This window comes from Mesoplodon densirostris, chromosome 4, assembly GCF_025265405.1.
Source record: "Mesoplodon densirostris isolate mMesDen1 chromosome 4, mMesDen1 primary haplotype, whole genome shotgun sequence".
In the NCBI taxonomy this organism is placed as follows: Eukaryota; Metazoa; Chordata; class Mammalia; order Artiodactyla; family Ziphiidae; genus Mesoplodon; species Mesoplodon densirostris.
The window spans coordinates 101913783-101940436 of NC_082664.1; the positions used below are offsets into that span (position 1 = coordinate 101913783).

General features: G+C 43.9%; 1 protein-coding gene across 7 annotated transcripts in view; it reads left to right on the top strand.

Moving 5' to 3' along the window:
• The window catches only part of CHD2 (chromodomain helicase DNA binding protein 2), a 123422-nt gene extending 100207 nt beyond the window's left edge, over positions 1–23215 (top strand). For all 7 annotated transcript variants that reach the window (XM_060096880.1, XM_060096881.1, XM_060096883.1 and 4 more), the window contains 4 exons: positions 1044–1143; positions 3811–4024; positions 14251–14497; positions 19646–23215. In XM_060096880.1, the coding sequence (XP_059952863.1) occupies positions 1044–1143; positions 3811–4024; positions 14251–14497; positions 19646–19979 (895 nt within the window). In that variant the 3' untranslated portion in view covers positions 19980–23215. The remainder of the gene's footprint in view (positions 1–1043; positions 1144–3810; positions 4025–14250; positions 14498–19645) is intronic.
• Positions 23216–26654: the final 3439 nt, after the last annotated feature.

The window sequence follows — 26654 nt, forward strand, 5'->3', positions numbered from 1 at the left end:
GTGTTTAGATGTGCCAGGTACTATGGTCCTGGACTGCTGTGGTTCATAAGCAGTTCCTTGCCCACTTGTGAGGAACTGTCCATGATGAAGTGGTGATTAGAAGATCAAGTATAGTAGGAATTCCAAGAAGGAATAAGCACATGCAGAGGCGTAGTGAGGGAGGGAAGTCTTCTGAGGGCTGGGCAGGTGCACTCGAGCCGGCCTGGAAGAGCAGAGTGGACCTGCTTAGATGAGGAGAGGTCTCAGGCTTCAGCAAAACCTTGAAAGTGGGACAGTGAAGGGACTGGGAGGGTCTTAGGGTTTAAAGGCAGTTCGGTAAGATGACTGAAGCCCTATTACAGAAGGCTTTAGAAAGGCAGGCAGTGGTTTTCCACACTCTGCAGCAGGTTTACTTGTCCGGAGCCAGGGCAGCGTCTTCTGAGTGGCATGGCACGGTGTGGTGTGACTGCTCTCCGGGAAGTGTGGGAGGATGTGAGCCTTCCGTTCCAGCTCACGGAGGTTACCTGTGCCTCCTTGTCCTACACACCCGTTTTACCAGTCACTCCCCTGTTGACAGTAATGCCACGCTAGAGTGAGTGCAGTGGAATTGGAGGAGAAGAATCCCTTGGAGTTTTAAGGTAGAAATGACAGGCCTTGGTGGTGACGACTGGGAGGAAAGAAGGGGCAGCAAAGCAGAGATGCCCAACCGTACATAGATCCCCACCTGGGATATGGTGGTAATGACAGATTGCCCGGCAGAGTCCAGGGAGTGCAGAAGGTGGAGGAAGACGTTAGGTCCAGAGTCCTAGGTGCCAGTGAGATAAATGAGAGGGGTTTTAGCTGTGAGACAGACCCTCGTCTCCAGACCCCTAGGTCACATTCTATTGACAGTAGCATTTAAAGGTGTATTTATTATTGATGCCAAGACCTGAAAGATTATTTCTGTAACTTATTTTCTATACTTGGAGAGTATTCCACAGCAAAATTCAATAACTTGCCATCTATAAAGAGAATAGTTATTTTTAAAATCCTGTAATTTACCAGAACAAAATTTTTTTTTTAAGGAACCTATGGATTTTTGTTTCCAAGTTTACAGAATTTGATGCTCGAAAATTGCATAAGTTATACAAGATGGCTCACAAGAAAAGGTCTCAAGAAGAAGAGGTAAAATACAAATTTAATCCTATTTCATACAAACAGATAAAAACCATTTCCACAGAAAAATTCCTTAATTACTGTTTTTTTCCTGAGGAGATGATCATAGACTCATAGGTTGTTGGTGCTAGAAAGGGCATGGGTCCTCTGCCCTTACTTTGCAGATGGAGGTCTAGGTCCAAGAAGGGGTGCAGGAGCCCACCACAGCCCAGCCTGTCTTGGATGGTGGGCTCTTTCACTGTGTTAGCTGTGCAGTTTCTCCCCATGTTCCACGAGTAGTCAAACTAACACTTAAGACCTGATGGGTAAAATAGCCAATGTATTGGAACCAGACAGTGTGGAAATTCTGACAAGGAGTTGTGTTCTTACATCTCTGTGTTCTTACATCCTGGAATCCTTTATTCACCAGGGCTTTTCTTCCATATGCACATGTCTTATGGTAGCTTATAAATGTGGCTCCTGAAAGATAACAGTTATGGGCAGCACATAATTTTTCTGTTCTTTCCTGGGCCACATGTACTTGGTGTCCTTCCAGCTTTTGTACGTAGGGTCCCAACCGCTCCTGTAAAGGAGCAAACATGAGAAGGTGCCCAGAAGCTGCCTCCCATTCTTTGGTGGAGAGGCATGGGCATGAAGTGATTTGGCCGATGCTGCAGGGGCAGCGTTCCTTGTTCAGGCATGTCCCTTTGCAGATCTGGTGACTTGCCACGTGGGCCCTACCCCAGTTAGTGCCAGTCTAGGAACATTTAATACCTCCTTCACTACCATGTCAAGGCTGAGGTCTTATGTCTCTCATCCCCTCCCGTATCCTCAGCACCTGGAATGGTGCCAGGCGCAGGGCAGGTGCTCAGAAGTATTTGTTGCATGAGTATATCCTGTGCCCAGCACTGTGCTGAGCTGTGGAGTAGCACCCTCAAGTGGTTTATAATTTAATTTTACATGGAAGAATATGGTAGAACAGTAATATACAGGAATAATATAGTAATACTGCTGAATGTTACTGTGAATTTTATACATTGTAAAAAGTCTCTGAAAGAATAGTCAGGAAAAGCCCCAGGAGGGAATGAAATGGTTGGGGAAAGGCCCTCTAGGAAAGAGTGAAGGTTAGGATGAGTGAAGTTGGACAAATGATGTAAAGGGTAAAGGGCTTCATTAGTCTAGGTATCAGAAGTTAGGATAAGATGAATAATCAAAGTAGTGGTCCCACTAGTTGGGGTTATAGTATACATTCACAACCTTTCTGGAGGACAGTTCAGTAAGATTTACCAAAAGACTAAAACATGCAATTCTCCTTCTAAGAATTTAGTCGAAGGAGATAATTAAGGGTTTAAACATGATTATATGGAAATGACTCGATATATCCATATCAGGGAATATTCAACTATAAATATAATATTGTGGAAGTAAGTATTCACATAAGATTTTTACAATACATTAAGTAAAAAAAGAATATCAAATAATATTTTTGTTTAAAAAAATACGCACGCATGCACACATACACACGCACGCATGCGCACACACACAGACAGCAGTTCCCCCCACTGTGGTTTGCTTTCCACAGTTTCAGTTACCTGCAGTCAGTCGTGGTCTGAAAATATTAAATGGAAAATTCCAGAAATAAACAATTCATAAGTTTTAAATTGCGCACTGGTCTGAGTAGCGTGATGAAATCTCGTGCCATCCTGCTCTCTCCCACGTGGGACGTGAATCATCCCTTTGTCCAGCGTATCCACACTATACGCTACCTGCCCATTAGTAACTTGGTAGCTCTCTTGGCTATCAGATCGACTGTTGTGGTATTGCAGTGCTTGAGCTCAGGTAATCCTTATTTTACTAAATAGTAGCCCCAAAGCACAAGAGTAGTGATGCTGGCAATTCGGATATTCTCTTACTGTGCCTGATTCATAAATTAAACTCTCATAGGCATGTATGTATTAGAAAAAATATAGTATGTATAGGGTTCAGTACTCTGCAGTTTCAGGCGTCCACTGGAGGTCTTGAAGTGTATCTCCCGTGGATTAGGGGGGTCTACTGCATTATGTATAAACACGCAAAATGGCTCAGAAAGACGTAGACCAAATTATTAACAGTAATTCCCTTGGTGGTAAGATTTTAGGTCACTTCACAGTTCTTATTTTTTCCTTATTGTATTTTCTGATGTTTTTATGTCAAATATCTCACTTTTGTGGTAAAGGTATGGTGTTACTTAAACATTTAGATGTTTAGCTTGATGACTTTGGCATGGGAACTAGTTCCCACTGGGCCAGTCAGGGGTTGTTTGTTTGAGTTATCCTGAAGAAGTTGGTGGTCCCAGTTTTACATGGCCTGAGAGCAATTTCCAAGAGTGCTGACAGCCTGACCCCTGTTCCTCGCCCCGTGCAGTGACATCCAGTGGCCTGGGCCCTTGTTCTGACAGCTGCAGGTCACTGGAGATTGGCTTCTTTGTAGTGGCCTGGCAGGTTGAGCAGCAGATGGAGCTCTGTGAGGCTTTCCATGCCCTGGGAGCTCAGTGGAATTTATGAGCATTTTTTTCCTAAGAAGGTAGTGAACAGCAGGGAAGCCGAGAGGGATTTGTCAAAAGTCAAGAGGGAAATATTTAAAGGTGATGATCTTTATACTGTTCTTGGGAATTCCACCTGGGATCCTGAGGGTCTTTGGTTTTCTTTTACTCTACAGGAGCAGAAGAAGAAAGATGATGTGATTGGTGGTAAGAAACCATTTCGACCAGAGGCCTCGGGTTCAAGCCGGGATTCCCTGATGTCTCAGTCCCACACCCCGCACAACCCTCACCCTCAGAAGCCTCATTTGCCTGCGTCTCATGGCCCACAGATGCATGGACACCCAAGAGATAACTATAGTCACCCCAACAAGAGACACTTCAGTAATGCAGGTGAGTCATTAAGTGAAGTTTTAAAAACAGGTGCTCAGGGGACTTCCCTGGTGGTCCAGTGGTAAAGAATCTGCCTTCCAGTGCAGGGGATGTGGGTTTGATCCCTGGTCGGGGAACTAAGATCCCACATGCTGCGGGGCAGCTAAGCCCAGGTGCCTCAACTAGAGAGCCTACGTGCCGCAAACTGCAGAGCCCATGCACTCTGGAGCCCGTGCGCCACAACTAGAGAGAGAAAACCTGCACGCCACAGCTAGAGAGAAACCTGCACGCCACAACTATAGAGAGTGTGCGACTCAGCGATGGGCCCACACACCGCAACTAAGACCCGACGCAGCCAAAAATAAATAAGTAAAAATAAATAAACAAATAAATAGATACACCAAAAAACAAAACAAAACAGAACTCAGTTGTTTAAAAAAAAAAAAAAAAAAAACGGTGCCGAAAGAAGAATCTTTTTTTTTTCCAAAGACCATAGCTGGACCTTTGTGCTTTATTTTCTTCCATCACTTTATTGTCCTCTTTTTTCTCAGTGAGATGAAGCATGAGATCCAAAAGGCTGTTAATTCAACTCTAAGAAGAACATAACCAACATAAATAAGCAAAAGACAAATGAACAATTCAGGGAAACAATTTACGTTATATATGACAGTTAAATGATTAAAACTTCTAATATTGAAAAACTCCTTATGAATTGATAACAGAAGGATAACCAAATAGAAAAATGGACAACGGTTAGGAATAGGGAATTCATTTGGAAGAGGAGATTCAAATGGCCAGTAGGGCAAGATGAACAATTGCTGCTAGGGAAATGTACATTAAAATAACAATAAATTAACCAATTTCTTACCCATTCAGATCTGCAAAAATTAAAGGGTGAAATGCACACAAGTTGCTAAGAGTGTGAATTGCTACAGTCTTTCCAGAAAATAATCTGAAATATCTAAATACGTAGGCCCTTTTTCTGGGAGTCTGTCCTGTAGTAATGCAAACATACATGTATGAGGATGCTGTTACAGCCTTATAATGGCAAAAAGCTGGAAATAAATTGCCCATTAATAGAAAAATGGTTAGATGAATAATAGGACATTTGTACTCTATATTATTAGCCGTTGTTAAAAAAATGAGTTGGCTTTATAGGTAAAAAAAAAATTGGAGGGAAAAAAAAGCAACAGCAACAACAACAGAATCTCTGTTTGTGTGTTTAACTTTATTGGAGTGAAAATCACATAACATGAATAAACGTAACCATTTTAAATGAACAGTTCAGTGGCATTTAGTACATTCACAATGTTGTGCAACCACCACCTAAATCAACTGCCAAAACACTGTGCTCACCCCAAAGAAAAAACAGTTTTCATTCTCCCCTCTCCCCAGCTTCTGGCTGCCACCAGTCTGTCTTGTGTCTCTATAGATTTACTTATTCTGGATTCTCTGTATTAAAGGAATCACATGGAATCGTACAATCTGTGTCTGACTTCTTTCACTTGGCATCCGGTTTTCAACATCCATCCATGTTGTAGCATGTATCAGTATTTCATTCCTTTTTGTGGCTGAATAATATCCCATTGTATGGTTAGACTAGAACTTGTCTTTTCATTAGTTGACGGATATTTGGGCTGTTTCTGCTTTTTGGCTATTGTGAATCGTACTGTTGTGTACATTTGTATGCAACTATTTGAGTACCTATTTTCAATTCTTGTAGATTTATACCTAGGAGTGTGGAATTGCTTGGTCATGTGATAATTCTATGTTTAACTTCTTGAGGAACCACCAAGCTGTTTTCTGTTGTATATATTTGAATAATATATTTGTATAAGCACAGAGAAGGATGTGAAAACATACACATACCAGTTACCTTAGGCTGGTAAAAATATGGACGGATTGTAGGAAATTAATAATTTCTCCACTGTCTGTTACTTCACTGGTTACAATGAGCATGAATTACTTTTAAAGATAAAAGTAATAAAAAGAAAACATAGTACAAAACCTTAAAAGAATATAGTATATATAGAAGCATAGTATAAAATTTTACAGAGTCAAGTGTTCCATAATCAAAATGAAGTATACATTTTTGCTAAACTTCAATGTTAGGATTTCCTTTTTTTTTTTAAAGTACATTCTAATCTTCCAGTAAAATTCTCAAGCTTCTAGGAAAATTGATTTTCTCCATCTTTTCCTCTTTTTTGGAACACATTAATTATAGGTATTTAAAAATTCTTGACTGTTATTTCTAATATCTGAATTATTGTGAACCATTTGTATTGTATTTTTTTTTTTCTTGGTTTTCAGCCATACAGCCCTATCTTTTAGCATGGCTGGTTATTTTTTATTGTAGGCACTGTGTTTTAAAAATTGTAAAAGCCGGGCTTCCCTGGTGGCGCAGTGGTTGAGAGTCCGCCTGCCAATGCAGGGAACACGGGTTTGTGCCCCGGCCCGGGAAGATCCCACATGACGCAGAGAGGCTAGCCCGTGAGCCATGGCTGCTGAGCCTGTGCGTCCGGAGCCTGTGCTCCGCAACGGGAGAGGCCACAACAGTGAGAGGCCCTCATACCGCAAAAAACAAAACAACAACAAAAATTGTAAAAGCCCCAGATGATGTCACTCTGCCCCAGAGAGGATTTACTCTTTCCTCCCCAGGCACATAGAGTGGGAGACGATCATCTTAATCTAGTTCTCGTCTGGTCCCCCTGTTCCTGGGGTTTGGCTCTCCAGGGCACTGGACGGAGGGCCTGCTGCACTCTCTGCCCCACCCCACTGGCAGGTCTTAAACTAGGACCTTGGTTTCCTCAGCACCGTGAGACTATGGTGCTGAGCACCATTCAGAGCACCCTGAATGGCTCTGCTTTTCAGAAGGTAGCTTAGCTTAGCTTTTAGCCTCCTGCTCCCTGCAGATTCAGCAAATGTTCTAAGGGAAAACTGGCTGTGTGTTTGCAGTCCCTCAAGTGTCCAGTGTCTCTCTAGCTTAGAAGGACCACCAAAAGCTCTGCCGGTGTCTCTCTTTCTCCAGCAGTGGTTCTCGGCTGGGAAAAGCCCAGATATTCAGCTTCTTGCCCAGGCTCAGAGTCACAGATCTCCCCAGTGGCTGCAGAAGTCAAGTCAACTATTATTACCTCTGAGTGTTTTTTTTTGCTCTTCAGAATCTTAGTGCTTCTAGCCTTCATTGCTTTGGCTGCTCTTTGATGTCTTTAAGCAGATTATTTTCTGTTTATCTGGTGTTTTCTTATTGTTCTTGGCAGAGTGTAATTCTGTGGCAGCTACTCTGAATTACCTGGAAGCAGAGGTTCCATATCTTTTAATCTTAAAAATTTTAGTTCAATTAATTGAACACCATTTTATTAGTGTGGGGAGGTAATGACTGTACAGAAAGATGGTTGGGAAATGTTTCCATGTTCTTAGATGTAGTTGTATCAGTTGTATTGATTTTTCTCCTGGGATTAGACTGGTTTTATGTCATTCATATGATGTCACTGATTTTATATTCTGATCCTTTGAAAGGACTCTTCTTATTAAGCTAACTGTAGTCTTTTATTTAAACTTTGGATTTCTCATTCCTCTCCTTAATAGTCAGTACTTCCTAACCAGTTATCTACCCCATGAGGGTTCAAGAAGAAAGAAAAGCACTGTTTACTTTCTCTGGAAATAAATGACTTGGCCATCTCCATAGTACCACAGACCTTGACACCCTGTTTGAAACCTACCTTTCTATTTAGTTTGAAGCCATCTTCAGATGATCCTTTCATGTTGTGAAGGTGTCTCTTTTTGTTGTTTGTTAATTTTTACGTTGAATAGTCAAAAGTGTTTTACTTCTTGGTTCCCTGGCCTGCTCCACCCTGGGTCAGCAATGAATTTAAGCCACTGGTTGACTATATATTGTTTTGATGGTATAAATTTCTAAGCTACACAGGTTCCTTTATGGTATTATTCTTTGGCTCTGTAAAAAATGCTAGAAGGCCAACAAAATGAGTAGAGATATATTTGGTGGCATGTCTTTGATCTTAACAAATTGTAGCTGGAAGATGGATTTCCCATGAGGCCACATAGTTCCTACTAGTTAAGCCTCTGTATTAGTTTTCTAAGACTATTGTAACAAAGTGTACTACAAACTGGGTGGCTTAAAAGAACAGAAATGTATCCTGTCATAGTTTTGGAGGCAGAACTCAGAAATCAAGGTGTCACCAGAGTTGGTTCCCTTTTGCAGGATCTGAGGGTGAATCTGTTGCACGCCTCTATCCTGGCTTATACTGCTTACCAGCAAGCCTTGGTGTTGGGGCTGCACTGCTCCAATCTTTTTTTTTTTTTTTGGATTTTATTTAATTTATTTTTTTATACAGCAGGTTCTTATTAGTTATCCATTATATACATATTAGTGTATATATGTCAATCCCAATCTCCCAATGCATCCCCCCCAACCCCGCAGCTTTCCTCCCTTGGTGTCCATACATTTGTTCTCTTCATCTGTGTCTCAATTTCTGCCCTGTAAACCGGTTCATTTGTACCATTTCTCTAGGTTCCACATATATGCGCTAATATACGATATTTTTCTCTTTCTGACTTACTTCACTCTGTATGACAGTCTCTAGATCCATCCATGTGTCAACAAATGACTCAATTTCATTTCTTTTTATGGCTGAGAAATATTCCATTGTATATATGTACCACAACTTCTTTATCCATTCGTCTGTTGAATGGATATTATTATTAGCTTGCTTCCATGACCTGGCTATTGTAAATAGTGCTGCAGTGAACATTGGGGTGCATGTGTCTTTTTGAATTATGGTTTTCTCAGGGTATATGCCCAGATTGCTGGGTCATATGGTAATTCTATTACTAGTTTTTTAAGGAACCTCCATACTGTTCTCCATAGTGGCTGTATCAATTTACATTCTCACCAACAGTGCAAGAGGGTTCCCTTTTCTCCACACCCTCTCCAGCAGTTGTTGTTTGTAGATTTTCTGCTGATGCCCATTCTAACTGGTGTGAGGTGATACCTCATTGTAGTTTTGATTTGCATTTCTCTAATAATCAGTGATGTTGAGCAGCTTTTCATGTGCTTCTTGGCCATCTGTGTGTCTTCTTTGGAGAAATGTCTATTTAGGTCTTCTGCCCATTTTTAGATTGGGTTGTTTGTTCTTTTAGTATTGAGCTGCATGAGCTGTTTATATATTTTGGAGATTAATCTTTTGTCCGTTGCTTCGTTTGCAAATATTTCCTCCCATTCTGAGGGTTGTCTTTTCATCTTGTTTGTAGTTTCCTTTGCTTTGCAAAAGCTTTTTAAGTTTCATTAGGTCCCATTTGTCTATTTTGTTTTTATTTCCATTACTCTAGGAGGTGGATCAAAAAATATCTTGCTGTGATTTATGTCAAAGAGTATTCTTCCTGTCGTTTTCTCTTAAGAGTTTTATAGTGTCCGGTCTTACATAGGTCTGTAATCCATTTTGAGTTTGTTTTTGTGTATGGTGTTAGGGAGTGTTCTAATTTCTTTCTTTTACATGTAGCTCTCCAGTTTTCCCAGGACCACTTATTGAAGAGACTGTCTTTTCTCCATTGTATATCTTTGCCTCCTTTGTCATAGATTAGTTGACCATAGGTGTGTGGGTTTAACTCTGGGCTTTCTATCCTGTTCCACTGATCTATATTTCTGTTTCTGTGCCAGTACCATATTGTCTTGATTACTATAACTTTGTAGTATAGTCTGAAGTCAGGGAGTCTCATTCCTCCAGCTCCATTTTTTTCCCTCAAGACTGCTTTGGCTATTTGGGGTCTTTTGTGTCTCCATACAGATTTTAAGATTTTTGGTTCTAGTTCTGTAAAAAATGCCACTGGTAATTTGACAGGGGTTGCATTGAATCTGTAGATTGCTTTGGGTAGTATAGTCATTTCCACAATATTGATTCTTCCAATCCAAGAACATAGTATATCTCTCCATCTGTTTATGTTATCTTTAATTTCTTTCATCAGTGTATTATAGTTTTTGGCATACAGGTCTTTTACCTCCTTATGTACGTTTATTCCTAGGTATTTTATTCTTTTTGTTGCAGTGGTGAATGGGATTGTTTCCTTAATTTTTCTTTCTGATCTTTCATTGTTAGTGTATAGGAATGCCAGAGATTTCTGTGCATTAATTTTGTATCCTGCAGCTTTACCAAATTCATTGATCAGCTCTAGTAGTTTTCTGGTGGCATTTTTAGGATTCTCTATATATAGTATCATGTCATCTGCAAACAGTGACAGTTTTACTTCTTCTTTTCCGATTTGTATTCCTTTTATTTCTTTTTCTTCTCTGATTGCCGTGGCCAGGACTTCCAAAACTATGTTGACTAATAGTGTTGAGAGTGGACATCCTTGTCTTGTTCCTGATCTTAGAGGAGATGCCTCCAGTTTTTCACCATTGAGAATGATGTTTGCTGTGGGTTTGTCATATATGGCCTTTATTATGTTGAGGTAGGTTCCCTCTATGCCCAGTTTCTGGAGAGTTTTTATCATAAATGGGTGTTGAATTTTGTCAAAAGCTTTTTCTGCATCTATTGAGATGATTATATGGTTTTTATTCTTCAATTTGTTAATATGGTGTATCACATTGATTTGCGTGTATTGAAGAATCCTTGCATCCCTGGGATAAATCCCACTTGATCATGGTGTATGATCCTTTTAATGTGTTGTTGGATTCTGTTTGCTAGTATTTTGTTGAGGATTTTTACATCTATATTCATCAGTGATATTGGTCTGTAGTTTTCTTTTTTTGCAGTATCTTTGTCTGGTTTTGGTATCAGGGTGATGGTGGCCTCATAGAATGAGTTTGGGAATGTTCCTTCCTCTGCAATTTTTTGGAAGAGTTTGAGAAGGATGGGTGTTAGTTCTTCTCTAAATGTTTGATAGAATTCACCTCTGTAGCCATCTGGTCCTGGACTTTCGTTGGTTGGAAGATTTTTAATCACTGTTTCAATTTCAGTACTTGTGATTGGACTGTTTATATTTTCTGTTTTTCCTGGTTCAGTCTCGGAAGTTTATACCTTTCTAAGAATTTGTCCATTTCTTCCAGGATGTCCATTTTATTGGCATAGAGTTGCTTGTCTCTTAGGATGCTTTGTATTTCTGTGGTGTCTGTTATAACTTCTCCTTTTTCATTTCTAATTTTATTGATGAGTCCTCTCCCTCTTTTTCTTGATGAGTTTGGCTAATGGTTTATCAATTTTATCTTCTCAAAGAACCAGCTTTTAGTTTTATTGATCTTTGCTATTTTCTTTGTTTTTATTTCACTTATTTCTGCTCTGATCTTTATGATTTCTTTCCTTGTACTAACTTTGGGTTTTGTTTGTTCTTCTTTCTCTAGTTCCTTTAGGTGTAAGGTTAGATTGTTTATTTGAGATTTTTCTTGTTTCTTGAGGTAGGCTTGTATTGCTATAAACTTCCCTCTTAGAAATGCTTTTGCTGCATCCCATAGGTTTTGGATCGTCGTGTTTTTGTTGTCATTTGTCCCTAGGTATTTTTTGATTTCTTCAGTGATCTCTTGGTTATTTAGTAACGTATTGTTTAGCCTCCATGTGTTTGTGTTTTTTACGTTTTTTTCCCTGTAATTGATTACTAATCTCATAGCGTTGTGGTCAGAAAAGATGCTTGATATGATTTCAGTTTTCTTAAATTTACTGAGGCTTGATTTGTGACCCAAGATGTGATCTATCCTGGAGACTGCTCTGTGCGCACTTGAGAAGAAAATGCAGTCTGCTGTTTTTGGATGGAATGTCCTATAAGTATCAATTAAATCTATCTGGTCTGTTGTGTCATTTAAAGCTTGTGTTTCCTTATTAATTTTCTGTTTGGATGATTTGACCATTGGTGTAAGTGAGGTGTTAAAGTCCCCCACTATTCTTGTGTTACTGTCCATTTCCTCTTTTATAGCTGTTAGCAGTTGCCTTATGTATTGAGGTGCTCCTATGTTGGGTGCATATATATTTATAATTGTTATATCTTCTCCTTGGATTGATCCCTTGATCATTATGTAGTGTCCTTCCTTGTCTCTTGTAACATTCTTTATTTTAAAGTCTATTTTATCTGATATGAGTATTGCTACTCCAGCTTTCTTTTGATTTCCATTTGCATGGAATATCTTTTTCCATCCCCTCACTTTCAGTCTGTATGTGTCCCTAGGTCTGAAGTGGGTCTCTTATAGACAGCATATATATAGGTCTTGTTTTTGTATTCATTCAGCGAGCCTGTGTCTTTTGGTTGGAGCATTTAATCCACTCCCGTTTAAGGTAATTATCGATATGTATGTTCCTATTATCATTTTCTTAATTGTTTTGGGTTTGTTTTTGTAGGTCCTTTTCTTCTCTTGTGTTTCCCACTTAGAGAAGTTCCTTTATCATTTGTTGTACAGCTGGTCTCGTGGTGCTGAATTCCCTTAGCTTTTGCTTGTAGGTAAAGCTTCTGATTTCTCCATTGAATCTGAATGAGATCCTTGCTGGGTAATCTTGGTTGTAGGTTCTTCCCTTTTCTCACTTTAAATCTGTCATGCCACTCCCTTCTGGCTTGTAGAGTTTCTGCTGAGAAATCAGCTGTTAACCTTATGGGAGTTCCCTTATATGTTGTCATTTTTCCCTTGCTGCTTTCAATAATTTTTCTTTGTCTTCAGTTTTTGCCAATTTGATTACTGTGTGTCTCGGCATGTTCCTCCTCGGGTTTATCCTGTATGGGACTCTCTGCGCTTCCTGGACTTGGGTGGCTATCTCCTTTCCCATGTTAGGGAATTTTTCGACTATAATCTCTTCAAATATTTTCTCGGGTCCTTTCTCTCTCTCTTTTCCTTCTGGGACCCCTATAATGCGAATGTTGTTGCATTTAATGTTGTCTCAGTGGTCTCTTAGGCTGTCTTCATTTCTTTTCATTCTTTTTTCTTTATTCTGTTCTGCAGCAGTGAATTCCACCATTCTGTCTTCCAGGTCACTTATCCGTTCTTCTGCCTCAGTTATTCTGCTATTGATTCCTTCTAGTGTATTTTCATTTCAGTTATTGTATTGTTCGTCTCTGTTTGTTTGTTCTTTAATTCTTCTAGGTCTTTTTAAAACATTTCTTGCATCTTCTCGATCTTTGCCTCCATTCTGTTTCCGAGGTCCTGGATCATCTTCACTATCATTATTCTGAATTCTTTTTCTGGAAGGTTGCCTATCTCCACTTCATTTAGTTGTTTTTCTGGGGTTTTATCCTGTTTCTTCATCTGGTACATAACCCTCTGCCTTTTCATATTATCTATCTTTCTGTGACTGTCTCTCCATTCTCTGTCTTCATCTCTCCATGGCCTTCCTCTCTGTGTCTCTTTGTCCCAAATCTCCATACGCCTTTCTCTTAACAGAATATCTGTCATTGGATTTAGGGCCCACTGTAAATCCAAGATGATCTCAACTCGAGATCCATCATTACAACTTCAAAGACCCTATTTTCAAGTAAAGTCAAGTCAGAGGTTCTAAGTGGACATACATTTTGGAGACCACATTTCAACCCAGTATAGCCTCCTTTCCTCTACTTCTGTGTCTTCACTGCCTTTTTGGATTCAGATAAGTGTGATTCTTCTCCTCAGGGGAAAAGGGAGGCTTACTGAAGCTAATACAAATTTCAGTTTGGCTCTGTCCTTGAGAGTTACAGAATCCAGAGTTAGAGCAATCACTTTTTACAGGAGGAGTGCCATTCTTTTCGTGTGGGCTAAGGAAGAAGAGTAGAATCAGTAGGTATAGTCTGGAAAGATTTTCAGGGACCAGGCACAGCTGATGGTACCAGCAGGTAAATAAACCTTAGATGTGTAAATGGAGGGTATTACCTTGTGGCTGTGAAACTCAGCAGTGCCTTTTTCCAAATTAATGTTTGGTGTGGGTTTTTTGTTTGTTGTTGTTGTTTGTTTGTTTTAGTGAAATCTCATTTTAAGGGTAAGCCCCAGGTTGGAAGGTAAGCAGGTGTAGAAAATGAAAAGCAGTTAAAAAAAAAAAAAAAAAAAGACAATGAAAAACAGTGGTTCTTAAATTTCAGAAGGAGAAGGGTGAATTTTTTTTTTGCCTTAAAATTTTGGGGAAAGAATTTTGGACTCATTACTTGTATGATAGATAACCAGCAGCAAAAAGGCCAAGAAGGAAGAAATGTAGTGTTTGTAACATATGTCAGGCCTTTTCAGTTTAAACTTTAGTGGAAGTGAAATGCAGCCATTTCTGGGAATCATGAGATCATTATTTCTTTTTCTGCAGATCGAGGCGACTGGCAGAGGGAAAGAAAGTTCAACTATGGTGGTGGCAATAACAATCCACCCTGGGGTGGTGATAGGCACCATCAGTATGAGCAGCACTGGTACAAGGACCACCATTATGGGGACCGGCGACACATGGACGCCCACCGTTCAGGGAGCTACCGACCCAACAACCTCTCCAGAAAGAGACCTTATGACCAGTACAGCAGTGACCGAGACCACCGGGGACACAGGGATTATTATGACCGGTATGCAGAGGGCCCTCAGACACCAGGCACTGACCTCTGCCAGGGGCTTACTATTTATAGGTGGAGAGACAAGCAACAGAAACTTAATGTATTTATCCATCAGATGCTCATTCTTACCATGTGCCAGGCATGATCCCAAGTCTGGTGCTGTGTTTCTGCCATCAAGGCATTTTCAGAGTGTTGGGGAGAAATCGTGATGTAGGCAGCTGACATTGTGTGCTGAGTGGACAGTTGAAAGAATGGATTTTTGAGTTTTTCCTGAGGGCTGAGGAAGAGGGGAGGCTGGTGATTGTTGGTTTGGGCCCTGGAGAATCAGCTAAGCAGAGAGAGATGGACTAGGCATCACAGGCCCAGGCCAAGGATAGGCCCCCCAGGAAGGGATGCCCAGAAGATGAACAGGTTGGATGTGGGGGTGGGGCTTGAATGCCAAGTTACATGTTTGAAGTTTTATTCTCTGGGCCAAGGAGCCATTTATGGTTTCATCATCACACTTGTGCAGGGGGAGTTTTCTGCCATCGTCTGAGGAAATCTAGAGAAGTGGTAGCCATAAAATATTAGAGTCTGCAACCAAAATGATTAAGCTCTGTGCTATGCTGTCAGCCACACTAGGTGGGTACCAGCCTGTGGTCCTTTCATGCTAGGAGCCCACAGTTTAGCGGTCAAAGTCTTTTGAAGTTGTCCCTTCTCTACAGCTATATAATATCATGATATGATGGGCCAAGGTTTTGTGGGAGTAGTTGTGAGAGTTAGCAAGTACAGGAAGGGCTGAAGAGGTTTTATCTATTCTTCTTAATTTCAGGGCTTAGCTGTATTTTAGCTTCCTAGCAACTTTGGTTTCCCCTAGGCTAAAGATATGCTTTGACTGCACCTTGAAATTAATATAGGAAAATTTCATATAAACATCTCCATGTCCTGCCTTCTTTTGGAGGATCTGGTAACACCAGGCTGCTTTAGCACAGCAGCTGTGGCCGAGTAGCAGCAGCCTCTGTTAGGAGGGGTCTGTACCCCTCACCCCCCACCCTTCTGTACCATCTTATCTGACTCCAGTGGGCATTTGCCCTACCTACATTCTTTTGTGTAGATCTGTATTTCCATTTTGTATCATTTCTCTTCTGCCCGGAGGACTTTTGTTTTAGTGTGAGTCTGCTGGCGATAAATTCTTTTAGCGTTTGTATGTCTGAGGAAATCTTTATTTTGTCTTCACTTATGAAAGGTATTTTCTTTTGGGTATAAATTTATAGATTGACACTTCCTTTCAGTACTTTAAAGATGTTCCTCTATTCTCTACTTGTATTGTTTCTGATGAAACATCTGTCATCTTTCTCTTTACTCCTCTTTACATGATATGTCTTTTTCTCCATCACTGTTTTTTAGCAATTTGATGATACTGTGCCATGGTATATTTTTCCTTATGTTTCTTGTGCTTGGGAATTCTTGGATCTGCACCTTTATCATTTTATCAGATTTGGAAAATGTTTTACCATTATTTCTTCAAATACTTTTTTCTGTTCCCCCACTCTGCTTTGAAGATTTCAGTTACACCTGTGGTAAGCTGCCTGAATTTGTCTCACAGCTCACTGATGCTAGGTTTATTTTTTTAAATTATGTTTTCTCTGTTTCATTTGGAAAGTTTCTATTGCTTTGTCTTCAGGTTCACTAATATTGTCTTTTTCAATGTCTAATCTGCCTCGAGGCCCATTTATTGATAGTATATTTTGTATTTCTTACATTGTAGTTTTATCTCTAGAAGTTGCATTTGGGTCCTTTTTTTTTTTTTTTTAATCTTCCATGTCTCTCTTTGACCTTTTGAAGTCTGGTATACAGTTTCAATATGGTATTTCTATCCTTGTCTGCTAATTCTATGATTTGGGTCAGTTTCAATTGATTGATTATTGCCTCATTATGGGTCTTATTTTCCTGGTTCTCTTCTTTTTCATGTTCTTTTCCATTACGGTTTATTACAGGATGTTGAATATAGTTCCTTGTGCTCTACAGTAGGACCTTCTTGTGTATCTATTTTATATATGGTAGTTTGTACCTGCTAATCCCAAACTCCTAATTTATTCCTCCCCCACATATTTTCCCCTTTGGTAACCATAAGTTTGTTTTCTGTGTCTGTGAGTCTCTGTCTGCTTTGTAAATGAGTTCCTTTGAATCATTTTTTTTAGATTCCACATATGAATGATATATGGTATTTGTTTTTCTCTTTCTGACTTACCTTCACCTAGTATGATCTCTAGGTCCATCCATGTTGCAGCAAAATGACATTATTTCATTCTTTTTTATGGCTGAGTAGTATTTCATTGTGTGTATGTACCACATCTTCTTTGTCCATTCATCTGTCAGTGGACATTTAGGTTGTTTCCATGTCCTGGCTATTGTAAATAGTCCTGCTATGAACATAGAGGTGCATGTTTCTTTCTGAATTATAGTTTTGTCCAGATATATGGGCAGGAGTGAGATTGCTGGATCACGTGGCAACTCTTATATTTAGTTTTTTAAGGAACCTCCTCCGTACTGTTTTCCATAGTGGCTGCACCAACTTAAATTCCCACCAACAGTTGCAGGAGGATTCCTTTTTCTCCACCCCTTTCCAGCATTTGTTACTTGTAGACTTTTTATTGATGGCCATTCTGACCAGTGTAAGGTGATACCTTATTATAGTTTTGATTTGCATTTCTCTGATAATTAGTGATGTTGAGCATCTTTTCGTGTGCCTACTGGCCATCTGTATATCTTCTTTGGAGAAATGTCTGTTTGGTTCTTCTGCCCACTTTTTGATTGGGTTGTTTGTTTTTTTTTTTTGTTACTGAGTTGTATGAGCTGTTTGTATATTTTGGAAATTAACTCCTTGTCAGTTGCATTGTTTGCTAATATTTTCTCCCATTCCATAGGTTGTCTTTTCATTTTGTTTATGGTTTCCTTTTCTATGCAAAAGCTTGTAAGTTTGCTTAGGTCCCATTTGTTTATTTTTGCTATTATTTCTCTATGCTGGGTAGTTTTTGATTAGATACCTAGTTAAGTGCTGGACGTTTTTGTATTCCTATAAACGTTCTGGAGCTTTGTTATGAAACACAGTTAGGTTACTTGGAAACAGTTTGATTCTTTCAGATCTTGTTGTTAGGATTTGTTAGGCAGAACTGGAGCAGTGCTCAGGCAAAGGCTCATGATTTCCCACCACCGAGGCAAGGACTCTCATGGTACTCTACCAGTGCCCCTTGGATCTTGAGGTTTTCCCATCTGGCTGGTGAGAAGAGAACAGGCACTGTTCCAACTCTGTGTGAGCACAGAGCACTGGCATCTCATCCTTCTCAGTGTTTTTTTCTCCTGGCCTTTGGGTAGTTTCCTCACATATACACCCTGAGCAGTATCCAGCTGAACACTCGAGGGGGAACCTTTGCTGGTCTTTGAACTTCTTTCTCTTTGTAGTACTTGCTTCTCTTGCACTCTACACTTTGAACACCTCCACCCCAACTCAGGAAGTCTGGGCTTCTCCTGAGCCGGTGCTTGTAAGGATTATCTCATTAGTTTCTCATCGCATAGGGATCGCGGTTCTTTGTTACGTGACACCTGGTGTCTTGAAAACCATTGTTCCATACATTTTGTCCCTTTCTGATTGTTTCAGCAGGAGAGTGAGTGTAGCCCCTGTCACTCCATCTTGGCTGGAACATGGGCAGTCTCTCTCTTTACCTCTCTCCCTTCCTCCCTTCCCCTCTCCCTCCCTCTCTTTTATTCAGGTGAAATTCACATAGCATAAATTAATTATTTTAAAGTGAACAATTCAAAGGTATTTAGTACATTCACTATGTTATGCAAGCACCACCTCTGTCAAGTTCCAAAACACTTTCATCACCCCAGAGAAAACTCTGTAACCACTAAGTAGTCACTCTCCATTCTTCTCTCTCCCTAGCTCCTGGCAACCACCAATCTTCTGCATTCTGTTTCTGTGGACTTACTTAGTCTTGATAGTTTGCATAAATGGAATCATACAGTATGTGGCCTTTTGTGACTGGCATTTTTGACATTTACCATAATGTTTTAGAGGTGCATCCACATCGTAGCATGTATCAGTACTTCATTTCTTTTCATGGGTGAATAATGTTCCAGTGTATGTACCTGCACCATTTTGTCTATCCATTCATCCATGGATAGGCATTAGAGTTTTTCCACCTTTTGGCTCTTGTGAATAGTGCTACTGTGAACATGGTATATAAGTGTTTGTTTGAATATTTGTTTTCAGTGCTTTTGGGGTATATACCTAGGATTGGAATTGTTAGTCAGTGGCAGTCCTGTGTTTAACTTTTAAGGAACCACCAGAATGTTTTCTACTGCAGCTGACCTATTTTACATTCCAACCAGCTATGTGTTAGAACTGCAATTTTCCCACATTTTCGCCAACATTTATTTTTAGTGTTTTGAATGTAGCCATCCTAATGGGTATGACATGGTATCTCATGGTAGTTTTGATTTGCATTTCCCTGGTGATTAATGCCCATTAAAGACGTCGAACATCTCTTCATGTGCTTAGTAGCCATTTGTGTATCTCCTTTGGAGAGTTGTCTTTTCAGCTCCTTTGCCCATTTTTGAATTGTATTGTTTGTCTTTTTGTTGTTGACTTATACAGATTCTCTGTTAATAGTATAACAAGCAGTTTGCCATGGTCCTGACTAAAAATTTTAATATTCTTCACATTGAGTACATTTTAAAATAATTTAATTAACCCTGCACTTGTTGTTGCATATTTAGGTTATAATTTTTGCTGTTACTAATAACTTACAAAATAATTTCTGTGGCTCTTTTTCTCCTGGGCTGGGTTGAGGAACATGAGGATATTTGTAGATCTTGCCAGTTTTCCTGAAGGGAATGTGAGTTTACAAAGCCATCAGTGATTCAAGTGTGTACTTGTTTCACTGCAGACTTGATGAGGCTTATGTCATTTCATAGGCTGTGTTTTGCAAATAAGTATAAAATAGCCCTTTGTTACTACTTTAGTTTTGTTTTTTTTCGATTTCTAGTAATGTAAGTATTTGCCTCTAAGTTTCTGGAAGCGGCCTTAAATATGAGTGCATGAGGAAGAGCCAGTGGGTGACGGAGGAGGGGTGGGAATCTGGCTTTGGTCTCCAGCTGATCCTTGTATCTCTGTTTCAGGCACCATCACGACTCCAAACGGAGGCGATCCGATGAATTCAGGCCTCAAAATTACCACCAGCAGGATTTCCGACGAATGTCTGATCACCGCCCTCCTATGGGCTACCACGGCCAGGGACCCTCGGACCATCACCGCTCTTTCCACACAGACAAATTGGGGGAGTATAAGCAGCCCCTCCCCCCGCTGCACCCCGCAGTCTCAGATCCTCGCTCGCCCCCTTCTCAGAAATCTCCTCACGATTCCAAGTCACCCCTGGATCATCGGTCTCCTTTAGAGAGATCACTAGAACAGAAAAACAACCCAGATTATAACTGGAATGTTAGAAAAACATAAAGATAGTTTGGCAAGAAGGGGCGTGCAAGAGTCTTTAAGCACCTGGATGTTTTTGGTCTGGTCCACAGGAGCCAGTTATCTAGGCCAGTGATGGCGTTTCTGGACACGCTGCTGCTGTCAGCTCGCCACTGAGGGAGCACTTCAGGGAGTGGGGGGCCTTTCGCTCGGTCCAGCTTTGATTTGGGTCACCACTCCCGCACTTGGGCACCCCATCCCATTCCAGCCTTGTCCTGGCCTCCCACTTTGATGGGTGCTAGGAGGAAGAGATGACGTTTTGTCTACCAGCTTCACGGCCTGTTCCCCAGTGAAGGAAGAAAGGATCTTAGAGTCATGAATGTTTTACCACCAGGGCTGGCGCGCCCTGGACCTTGGCGCGTGGTCGGGGAAGGCGCGTGCGCATGAAGGCTGCCGGGACCTGCTGGACAGCACGGGGTTTGGTTCACCGTGACGTGACGGATGCTGCTGATGGGGAGCGGGGCGTGGGGACGAGCGGGTGGGGTCTCGCATCACAGGACTTGAAGGGGATCAGGTACCCCCCTCAAATGTGTTCTTGGGAGAAGTGACGCTCGGCCTCATCATGTGACACCTTTGGTGCTGGGGGCCTGGGGGACAGAGGGGGAAACATTTCCACAGCAGCCGCTTCCCCACCAACACTAAGTTTTCCCACACTGTACATTTCGAAGGTTTGGTCTCCCGGGTGGGCCTTGTTTGCCCCCTGTGCCAGGGAAAGTAGGGCCTGTGCAGCTGACTTCTGAGGACTGTGAGCTGGGCGGCACTGACGTGGCCGTGGGTCCTGTTTGGTTGGGAGTGGGCTGCACGCAGAGCAGGCGGGGCGAGGGCTGGGTGTGTGTGGCCAGGGCACTGGAATCCCTGGTGGATTCCGATTCCTGGGATGAGCAGTAACGGTCCTGGGCCTGGCGAGGAGGGGGCCGAGGGAGCAGGCCTTCTGACGAGCTGGTTGCTGGCAGCACCAGGGCGGGCCGCTGGGGAGGGGCGGACGGGTTTCCCAGCCTGGGGGTTGGCAGTGTGGCAAGTGGGGGAGGGCCAGTGTGGCAGCTGGTCACCATCCGCAGCTGTGTCGGAGTTCCCTTCGCCCAGCTTGAAGAGGTAAGATTCCGCAGAGTCGCACATCTCCTGCCGCTCACGTGGTGGGTGGACAGACACAAGTTGCCTGTGGTGAACACGTTTCCACTGCTAGTTGGAGATCATTAGAATTGAACTCAGTATCTTTTAGAATGAAGTCAAGTTAAGTGTAAACCTCAGTTCATTTTTTTTTTTTTTTTTTTCCAAAACGGGAAACATCCAAGGACAGGGTAACTGAGCTGTAGATAGAGTCAGACTAGAGTTGAATTGAGTCAGGAAGGGAGGCAAGTTGGTTACATAGGTTAAGGAGGCTCCTTTCATTTTACTGGTTCTGGGGCCTTCCGTTCTGTTCACTTTAAATATAACTTGCCAGTAATTGTTAGAGTATCCAAAGGCCTTTCTAGATGGAGACAGAATAGCTGACTTGAACATACAGTGTGCCTATATGTGTCCAGGCTCAGAGCTGCTGGAAACCCTTCCGCTGGGCATATACAGGGTTAAACTCCCCGCACTGACCTGAGGGGACGTCATAAAGTCATGATCACTTACGTGCTGGTGTCCTGGGCAGCACCATTGATGCCTTTACTATTGCCTCACCAGGGAAGCAGAGGTGGCTTTGGGGGGCCGTCACACTCTGCTTCCCAGAGCATCCTTGGGCTCGCCTGTGCTGAGGTCCACGTGAGAGTCTGGGTCCGCACAGCTCGTGTGGGGAGCTCAGTGGGCCCACCACCTCCTGATCTATTTCTCCTCCTGGTACTTGGCGTTGTTCACCCTGGGCTTGTACGACACGTGCCCGGAGCACAGCCCCAAGGGACCACAGAGGAGTCCCCGGCCACCGTCACCCCAGTGAGGACGTGTGAGACTGCTCCGTGGGGTTAGATAGGAAATCATGCCTCTGCTTCGGCCACAGGTTGGGCTTCTTGCCAACAGTACTGACACTACTTGTGTTTGTCTTGCTCGGGCCCAAGGGGACGGGCAGCCTGGCTTTCAGATCCTTGAGCCATCCACAGGCCCTGGAGGTGGGCAGGGTGGGCCCCAGCACGGCTTCCCCTGTGGGAAGTTGGGTCGTGTCCTTTCAGTTAGAGGAGGCCAGGAGGAGGAATTGGAGGGCCTGCATTTCAATGCTCGTCAAGGTTTTTTTTTTTTTTTTCCCCATGAAGTTGTTGGTAGGAGATGTGAGTTATTCCCAAAGATGTCTCATGAGGAAAAAGGAACTTCCTTTTGTTCACATTCAGGATTTTTCGTGCCATATGATGTAGCAAAAGGCAATGTCAGCCAGGTCAGTGTTAAATTCATTATGAAAAGTACAGTATCCCCATAAAAGCATCTATTCTAGGTGTCGGAGTATGTTTGAAGGGTGGGTTGGGAGAAAGGAGGCATTTCCTCATTGTCCTGAATCAGTATGAATACTGTATGCTTATATCAAAACCAGAAATTTGCACAGGTAGGAATTCTCTCACTTGTGGATGGGAGAAGCTGCCCCTGGAATCTGTGAGGTTGGTGTTCCATGGAGCCTAGCTTTGAAAGATTTAGTTACTAGGTAGAAGGAGCAGGGGCTGAGGAAGAGGGAAGTTGAACAGAACCCGGAACCTGAACAGAAACCCAGATTTACATGTATGTCCTAGTCCTGGCAGAGGACACGGTAACTCCAGACTCGTCCCCGCCATCCATCGCTCGCCCCGGTCTCCCCTTCCTTTTAGGCATTCCGGAACGCGCTCTGATGGGAACCCAGAACACTTCTCACGTCCTGCTGCAGACACTCTAGCCTGAAGTCTGAGAGCCGCATCAGGGTGCACGGTGCAAACACGATTCAGTTATGAATTCACACAGTGACACTGAAGTCCTACAGACCAAAACCAGTGCGTCAGCAGGAGCAGTGGCCCGGGGCCCAGCGCCAGCGCTCGCTCCTCTGGCTCATCCGAGGGCTGCTGTGTCGGGCGAGGAGAGCCAGGCCAAGGGTCCAGGCTGCTTTAGTCCATCTGTGTCCCACTCGGTTGGGGACAGATGGTTTTTCTTTATTGTAAAATTGTGGACTTTTAAAACCTGTTGACTAAACATTAATTTATATTTGTGAAAAATGCCACTGTCCTAGTGATTTCTGATGTAAATAATGTTGTTTATATAGTATGTATTAAATTTTCCTACATTGTAAAACTGCTGTACTTTTGACTCTTGTATATTAAAAAGTGTTACTAAGGATTTTTAGAATTGGGCGAACACGTTGCATTGCATTGGCGTGACCCGCGACTGTGCCAGCCTCGTCTCCCTCCCTTTGGTTGCTGGGTCATCAAGATTGACAACTTGTGAAAGGGAGCCTTTTAAAGTTGCATCTCTTCCCCCTACCCAGGCCCAGTTGTGTTGTCGGGTCCGGGTCCGTTCACCACACGTTGTAGATTTTCTCTGAGTAGCTGAGGCTGACAGTCCCCCGGCCCAGCAGCAGTCGTCTTAGCCCGAGTCCCTGCACTTGATGAGTCGCCGCCAGTGGCTGAGCAGAGCCGCCCTCAATTTCCATGTTGGTCGTGCCGGGCGGGGAGGATCCCGGGGAGACCCGTACCCATCAGGTGCCCATCAGCAGGGGTCCCGCAGCCCCCTGTCAAGAGGGAATCAGAACACCGGGTCTGCCAGCCTGCAGCCTTGAGAGTAATTTTACGGTTGGGTTGTATATTCTTGAAGGGGGAAAAAGCACTTTATAATGGAAACACTAACACAAATGTTAACCTGAGCATTTGGCACCGGGACTGGCCCAGCTCCTGCGAGCCCCAGACAGAGGAAGGGTGGCACAGCCACGGCTGGAGAGCCGTCTGAAGAGGAGGCGGAGAAGTTTGCCAGACCCAAGGGGCTTTGCTAATACTTAGGTGACTCTGAAACCAAACTTCAGTCTTTGTGAAGGTCTTAATTGCCGATAACCAAATAAACCCGTGTGTGTGCTCAGGGCTGAGGGCTTAACTCCTGTAACTGTCAGCCCAGGACACGTGGCTGCGGGGAGCCTTGCCCGCCTGGTGGTGCCGGGGTTTTAGTGCATGCAGTGGGAGTCAGAGACTCAAGAGCTGAGGGGTCTTCCTGCCTATAAACTTAACTCACAATCGTGTTGCAACTCACAGCTCGGCTGGAACAACTTTGGGAAATTTTAAGAACAAGTGCCATAATCAGCTTACGATTTACAATAGCAACCAGGCTTCTAAACGGACCGCTGCCAAAAAAACGCCTGCCTTTTACTGGAAGGAGCAGGCCCAGGCCCCTCCGCGCTCCCTGGCAGGGCCTCACACATCTGGCATCAAGGCAAGTCCTTCTCAATTAGCGCCAACAGAAAGGTCACTTATTGAAACACAAGGCCCCGCAGTTTGCCAGATCTGTGGCTCTGGGTTCCAACCTGTGGCTCTTAAAGGAGTAGGACCAGGTTTGTCTTGGAGGCAGCCTTTCCATCACGTTTTGAGTCTGGAAAACTACTGGGCTTATGTCACCTCCCAACCTGCATTTGTTCTGCTTTGTGAAGTGGGGAAGAGACATGGCTCATCGGAATAAGTGCTCCTTATCCTGTAGAAATGGGGGCCCTGGTGGGTCTGCCCCTGCTGCTGCTGGTGGGGTCCTAACCTGGGCTGAGTCTTGGGGATTCCTGGTCAGTTCTGTGCCGTGTGACCAGGCTTTATGTGGAACACAGGCAAATCTCTGACCTACGGACTTCCAACCTCGAAGATGGGCAGAATGACAGCCATTTCCTGGGGACAGAGCTGCCCCGCAGAGGGTTCATACGTGCTGTCTTTTTCTTAATGTCTTTCGTGATCCAAGAGGGAATTGTCGTCACTAAAGCATGGTCCCCACTGACCCCGTGCACTGGGTTGGCCTTGGGGGGCAGGGATGGTCTAGGAGGCGGGCAGGGAAGTCGGTGCCTTGTCTCCTTTGGTCCTTCCCTGTGTGCAGTAGGGCAGGTGGATTTTTCACCTTCAGTTTCACACGAAGCAGGCAGCTCCTAGGGTTAATGTGGTTTGTAAGTGAGAGCTCCAGCTGTGGGAAAGGAAGAGGTTTGCGAGCCCCGGGGACCACCCGGAAGGAGACAGCGTCCGTCAGTTCTCAGCGGGGGAGGGTGCAGGTAGAGGAGGGGAGGTCAGGGGTACCTAGGATGTAGCAGCCCTCGCCCTGGAGGCGGCCAAATAATCGGAGCTGCCTGTCCTGGGAGCCCGGGAAAGGGGCTTCTGCAAAACCTGCTCTGGGCGATTAAACCCAAGGAGGAAGGCCCAGCAGGGACTGGAACCATCTAAACACAGAGACAAGGCTCCCAGTCTGGTGGGGGAGACACAGCTGGGACTAGACAGTCATGAGAGAGAGTTTCTCCCTGTGGGCTGGGCCCTGTTCTAGGTGGTGTGGACATGCACAGAAAGGACGGGGCCCTGCCCTCTTTGAGTTGATTTCCTAGATGGGGGGATTGGGGAGGCAGACCCTAGGCAAGCGAACAATAAGAGGACAGACACAAGGTCTGACAAATACCCGGGAGAAAAGAGCCAGGAGATGAGTAGAGGGTGGGGGCCAGGGAAGGTGTGAGGACCAGTGGGAGGCGTGGGTCTGTGAGCTGCACAGACTTGGCTTTGAACCAGCTGGCGTTCTTGGGCGACCTTGCTGCCTCTCCAAGCCTCAGACTCAAAGTCCGCATGAGAGCCCTTGGTCAGGCTCTGGTGGCCTGAGTGAGGTCCCTGAGGGGTCCCTGATGGGCTCGGCATCCGTCGATACTATCAAAGCGGGATGTTGAGACATCCTGAGGCGCTGGGGAACTGCACCTGGGAGACCACTGTTGCCACCCATCTGGGGTCTGCGTTGTGTGTTTTGGGATCAGCTCCCGTTCTCCGATGGAGGGCCCTGAGCGAGTATGGTTCTAGAACCGTCCTGCAGGGGGCAGCAGATTTCCACTACAAACGGCCTGTCTCGGCCACCACCTGAACCCAACCCTGGGAGGGCTCAGCCGTCACTCCCCTGCCCCCTGGGGGCCGTTCTCCTTGGTTGGGAGCCCACACTGGAGCCCGAGACCTGGAGGCACCTTGTCCCTGCCGGAAGTGTGACGGGGCGGGGACACAGGAGAGGGCTAGAGGCTGCAGGGAGAGGCTGGCCTTACCTGCTTCCACCAGCAGGAGGCCCAGGGGCCGTGCTGACCACCACCACCCAGCCTCAAGAGGGGCCTCAGGCAGCCGGGTGGGCTCTCTGCCCCACAGGGTGGACGGGGCGGCCCTGCTTCACGGTCACTTCTAGCCATCCTTCAGGGATACACAGGCTCCTCCCAGCTCCAGCCTCTCCTCCCTCCCACCTCCATGTGGCAGGAAGAGGGTCCGCCCTGAGCCACAAGGCCCAGGCATCACTCTGCTGCTCCCCTGTGACTTTCCCCTTAGCTCTAAGCTCGCTGGTTTGGGTCCGAGGCCGTGGGCAACAACCTGCCCTGCTGGCCACGCTCATCTTTGTCTCCCTGAGCCCCTGGCTGCAGCCAGCCCAAACTGCTCCTGCAGCTTCAGATATCTGAGGGTCTGCTTCTAGGCCACTGTCCCCCTTTCCCCACCTCCTTCACCTCCGCGTGCCTTTGAATCCTGTTCAACCTCAAGCTGCAATTCAAGC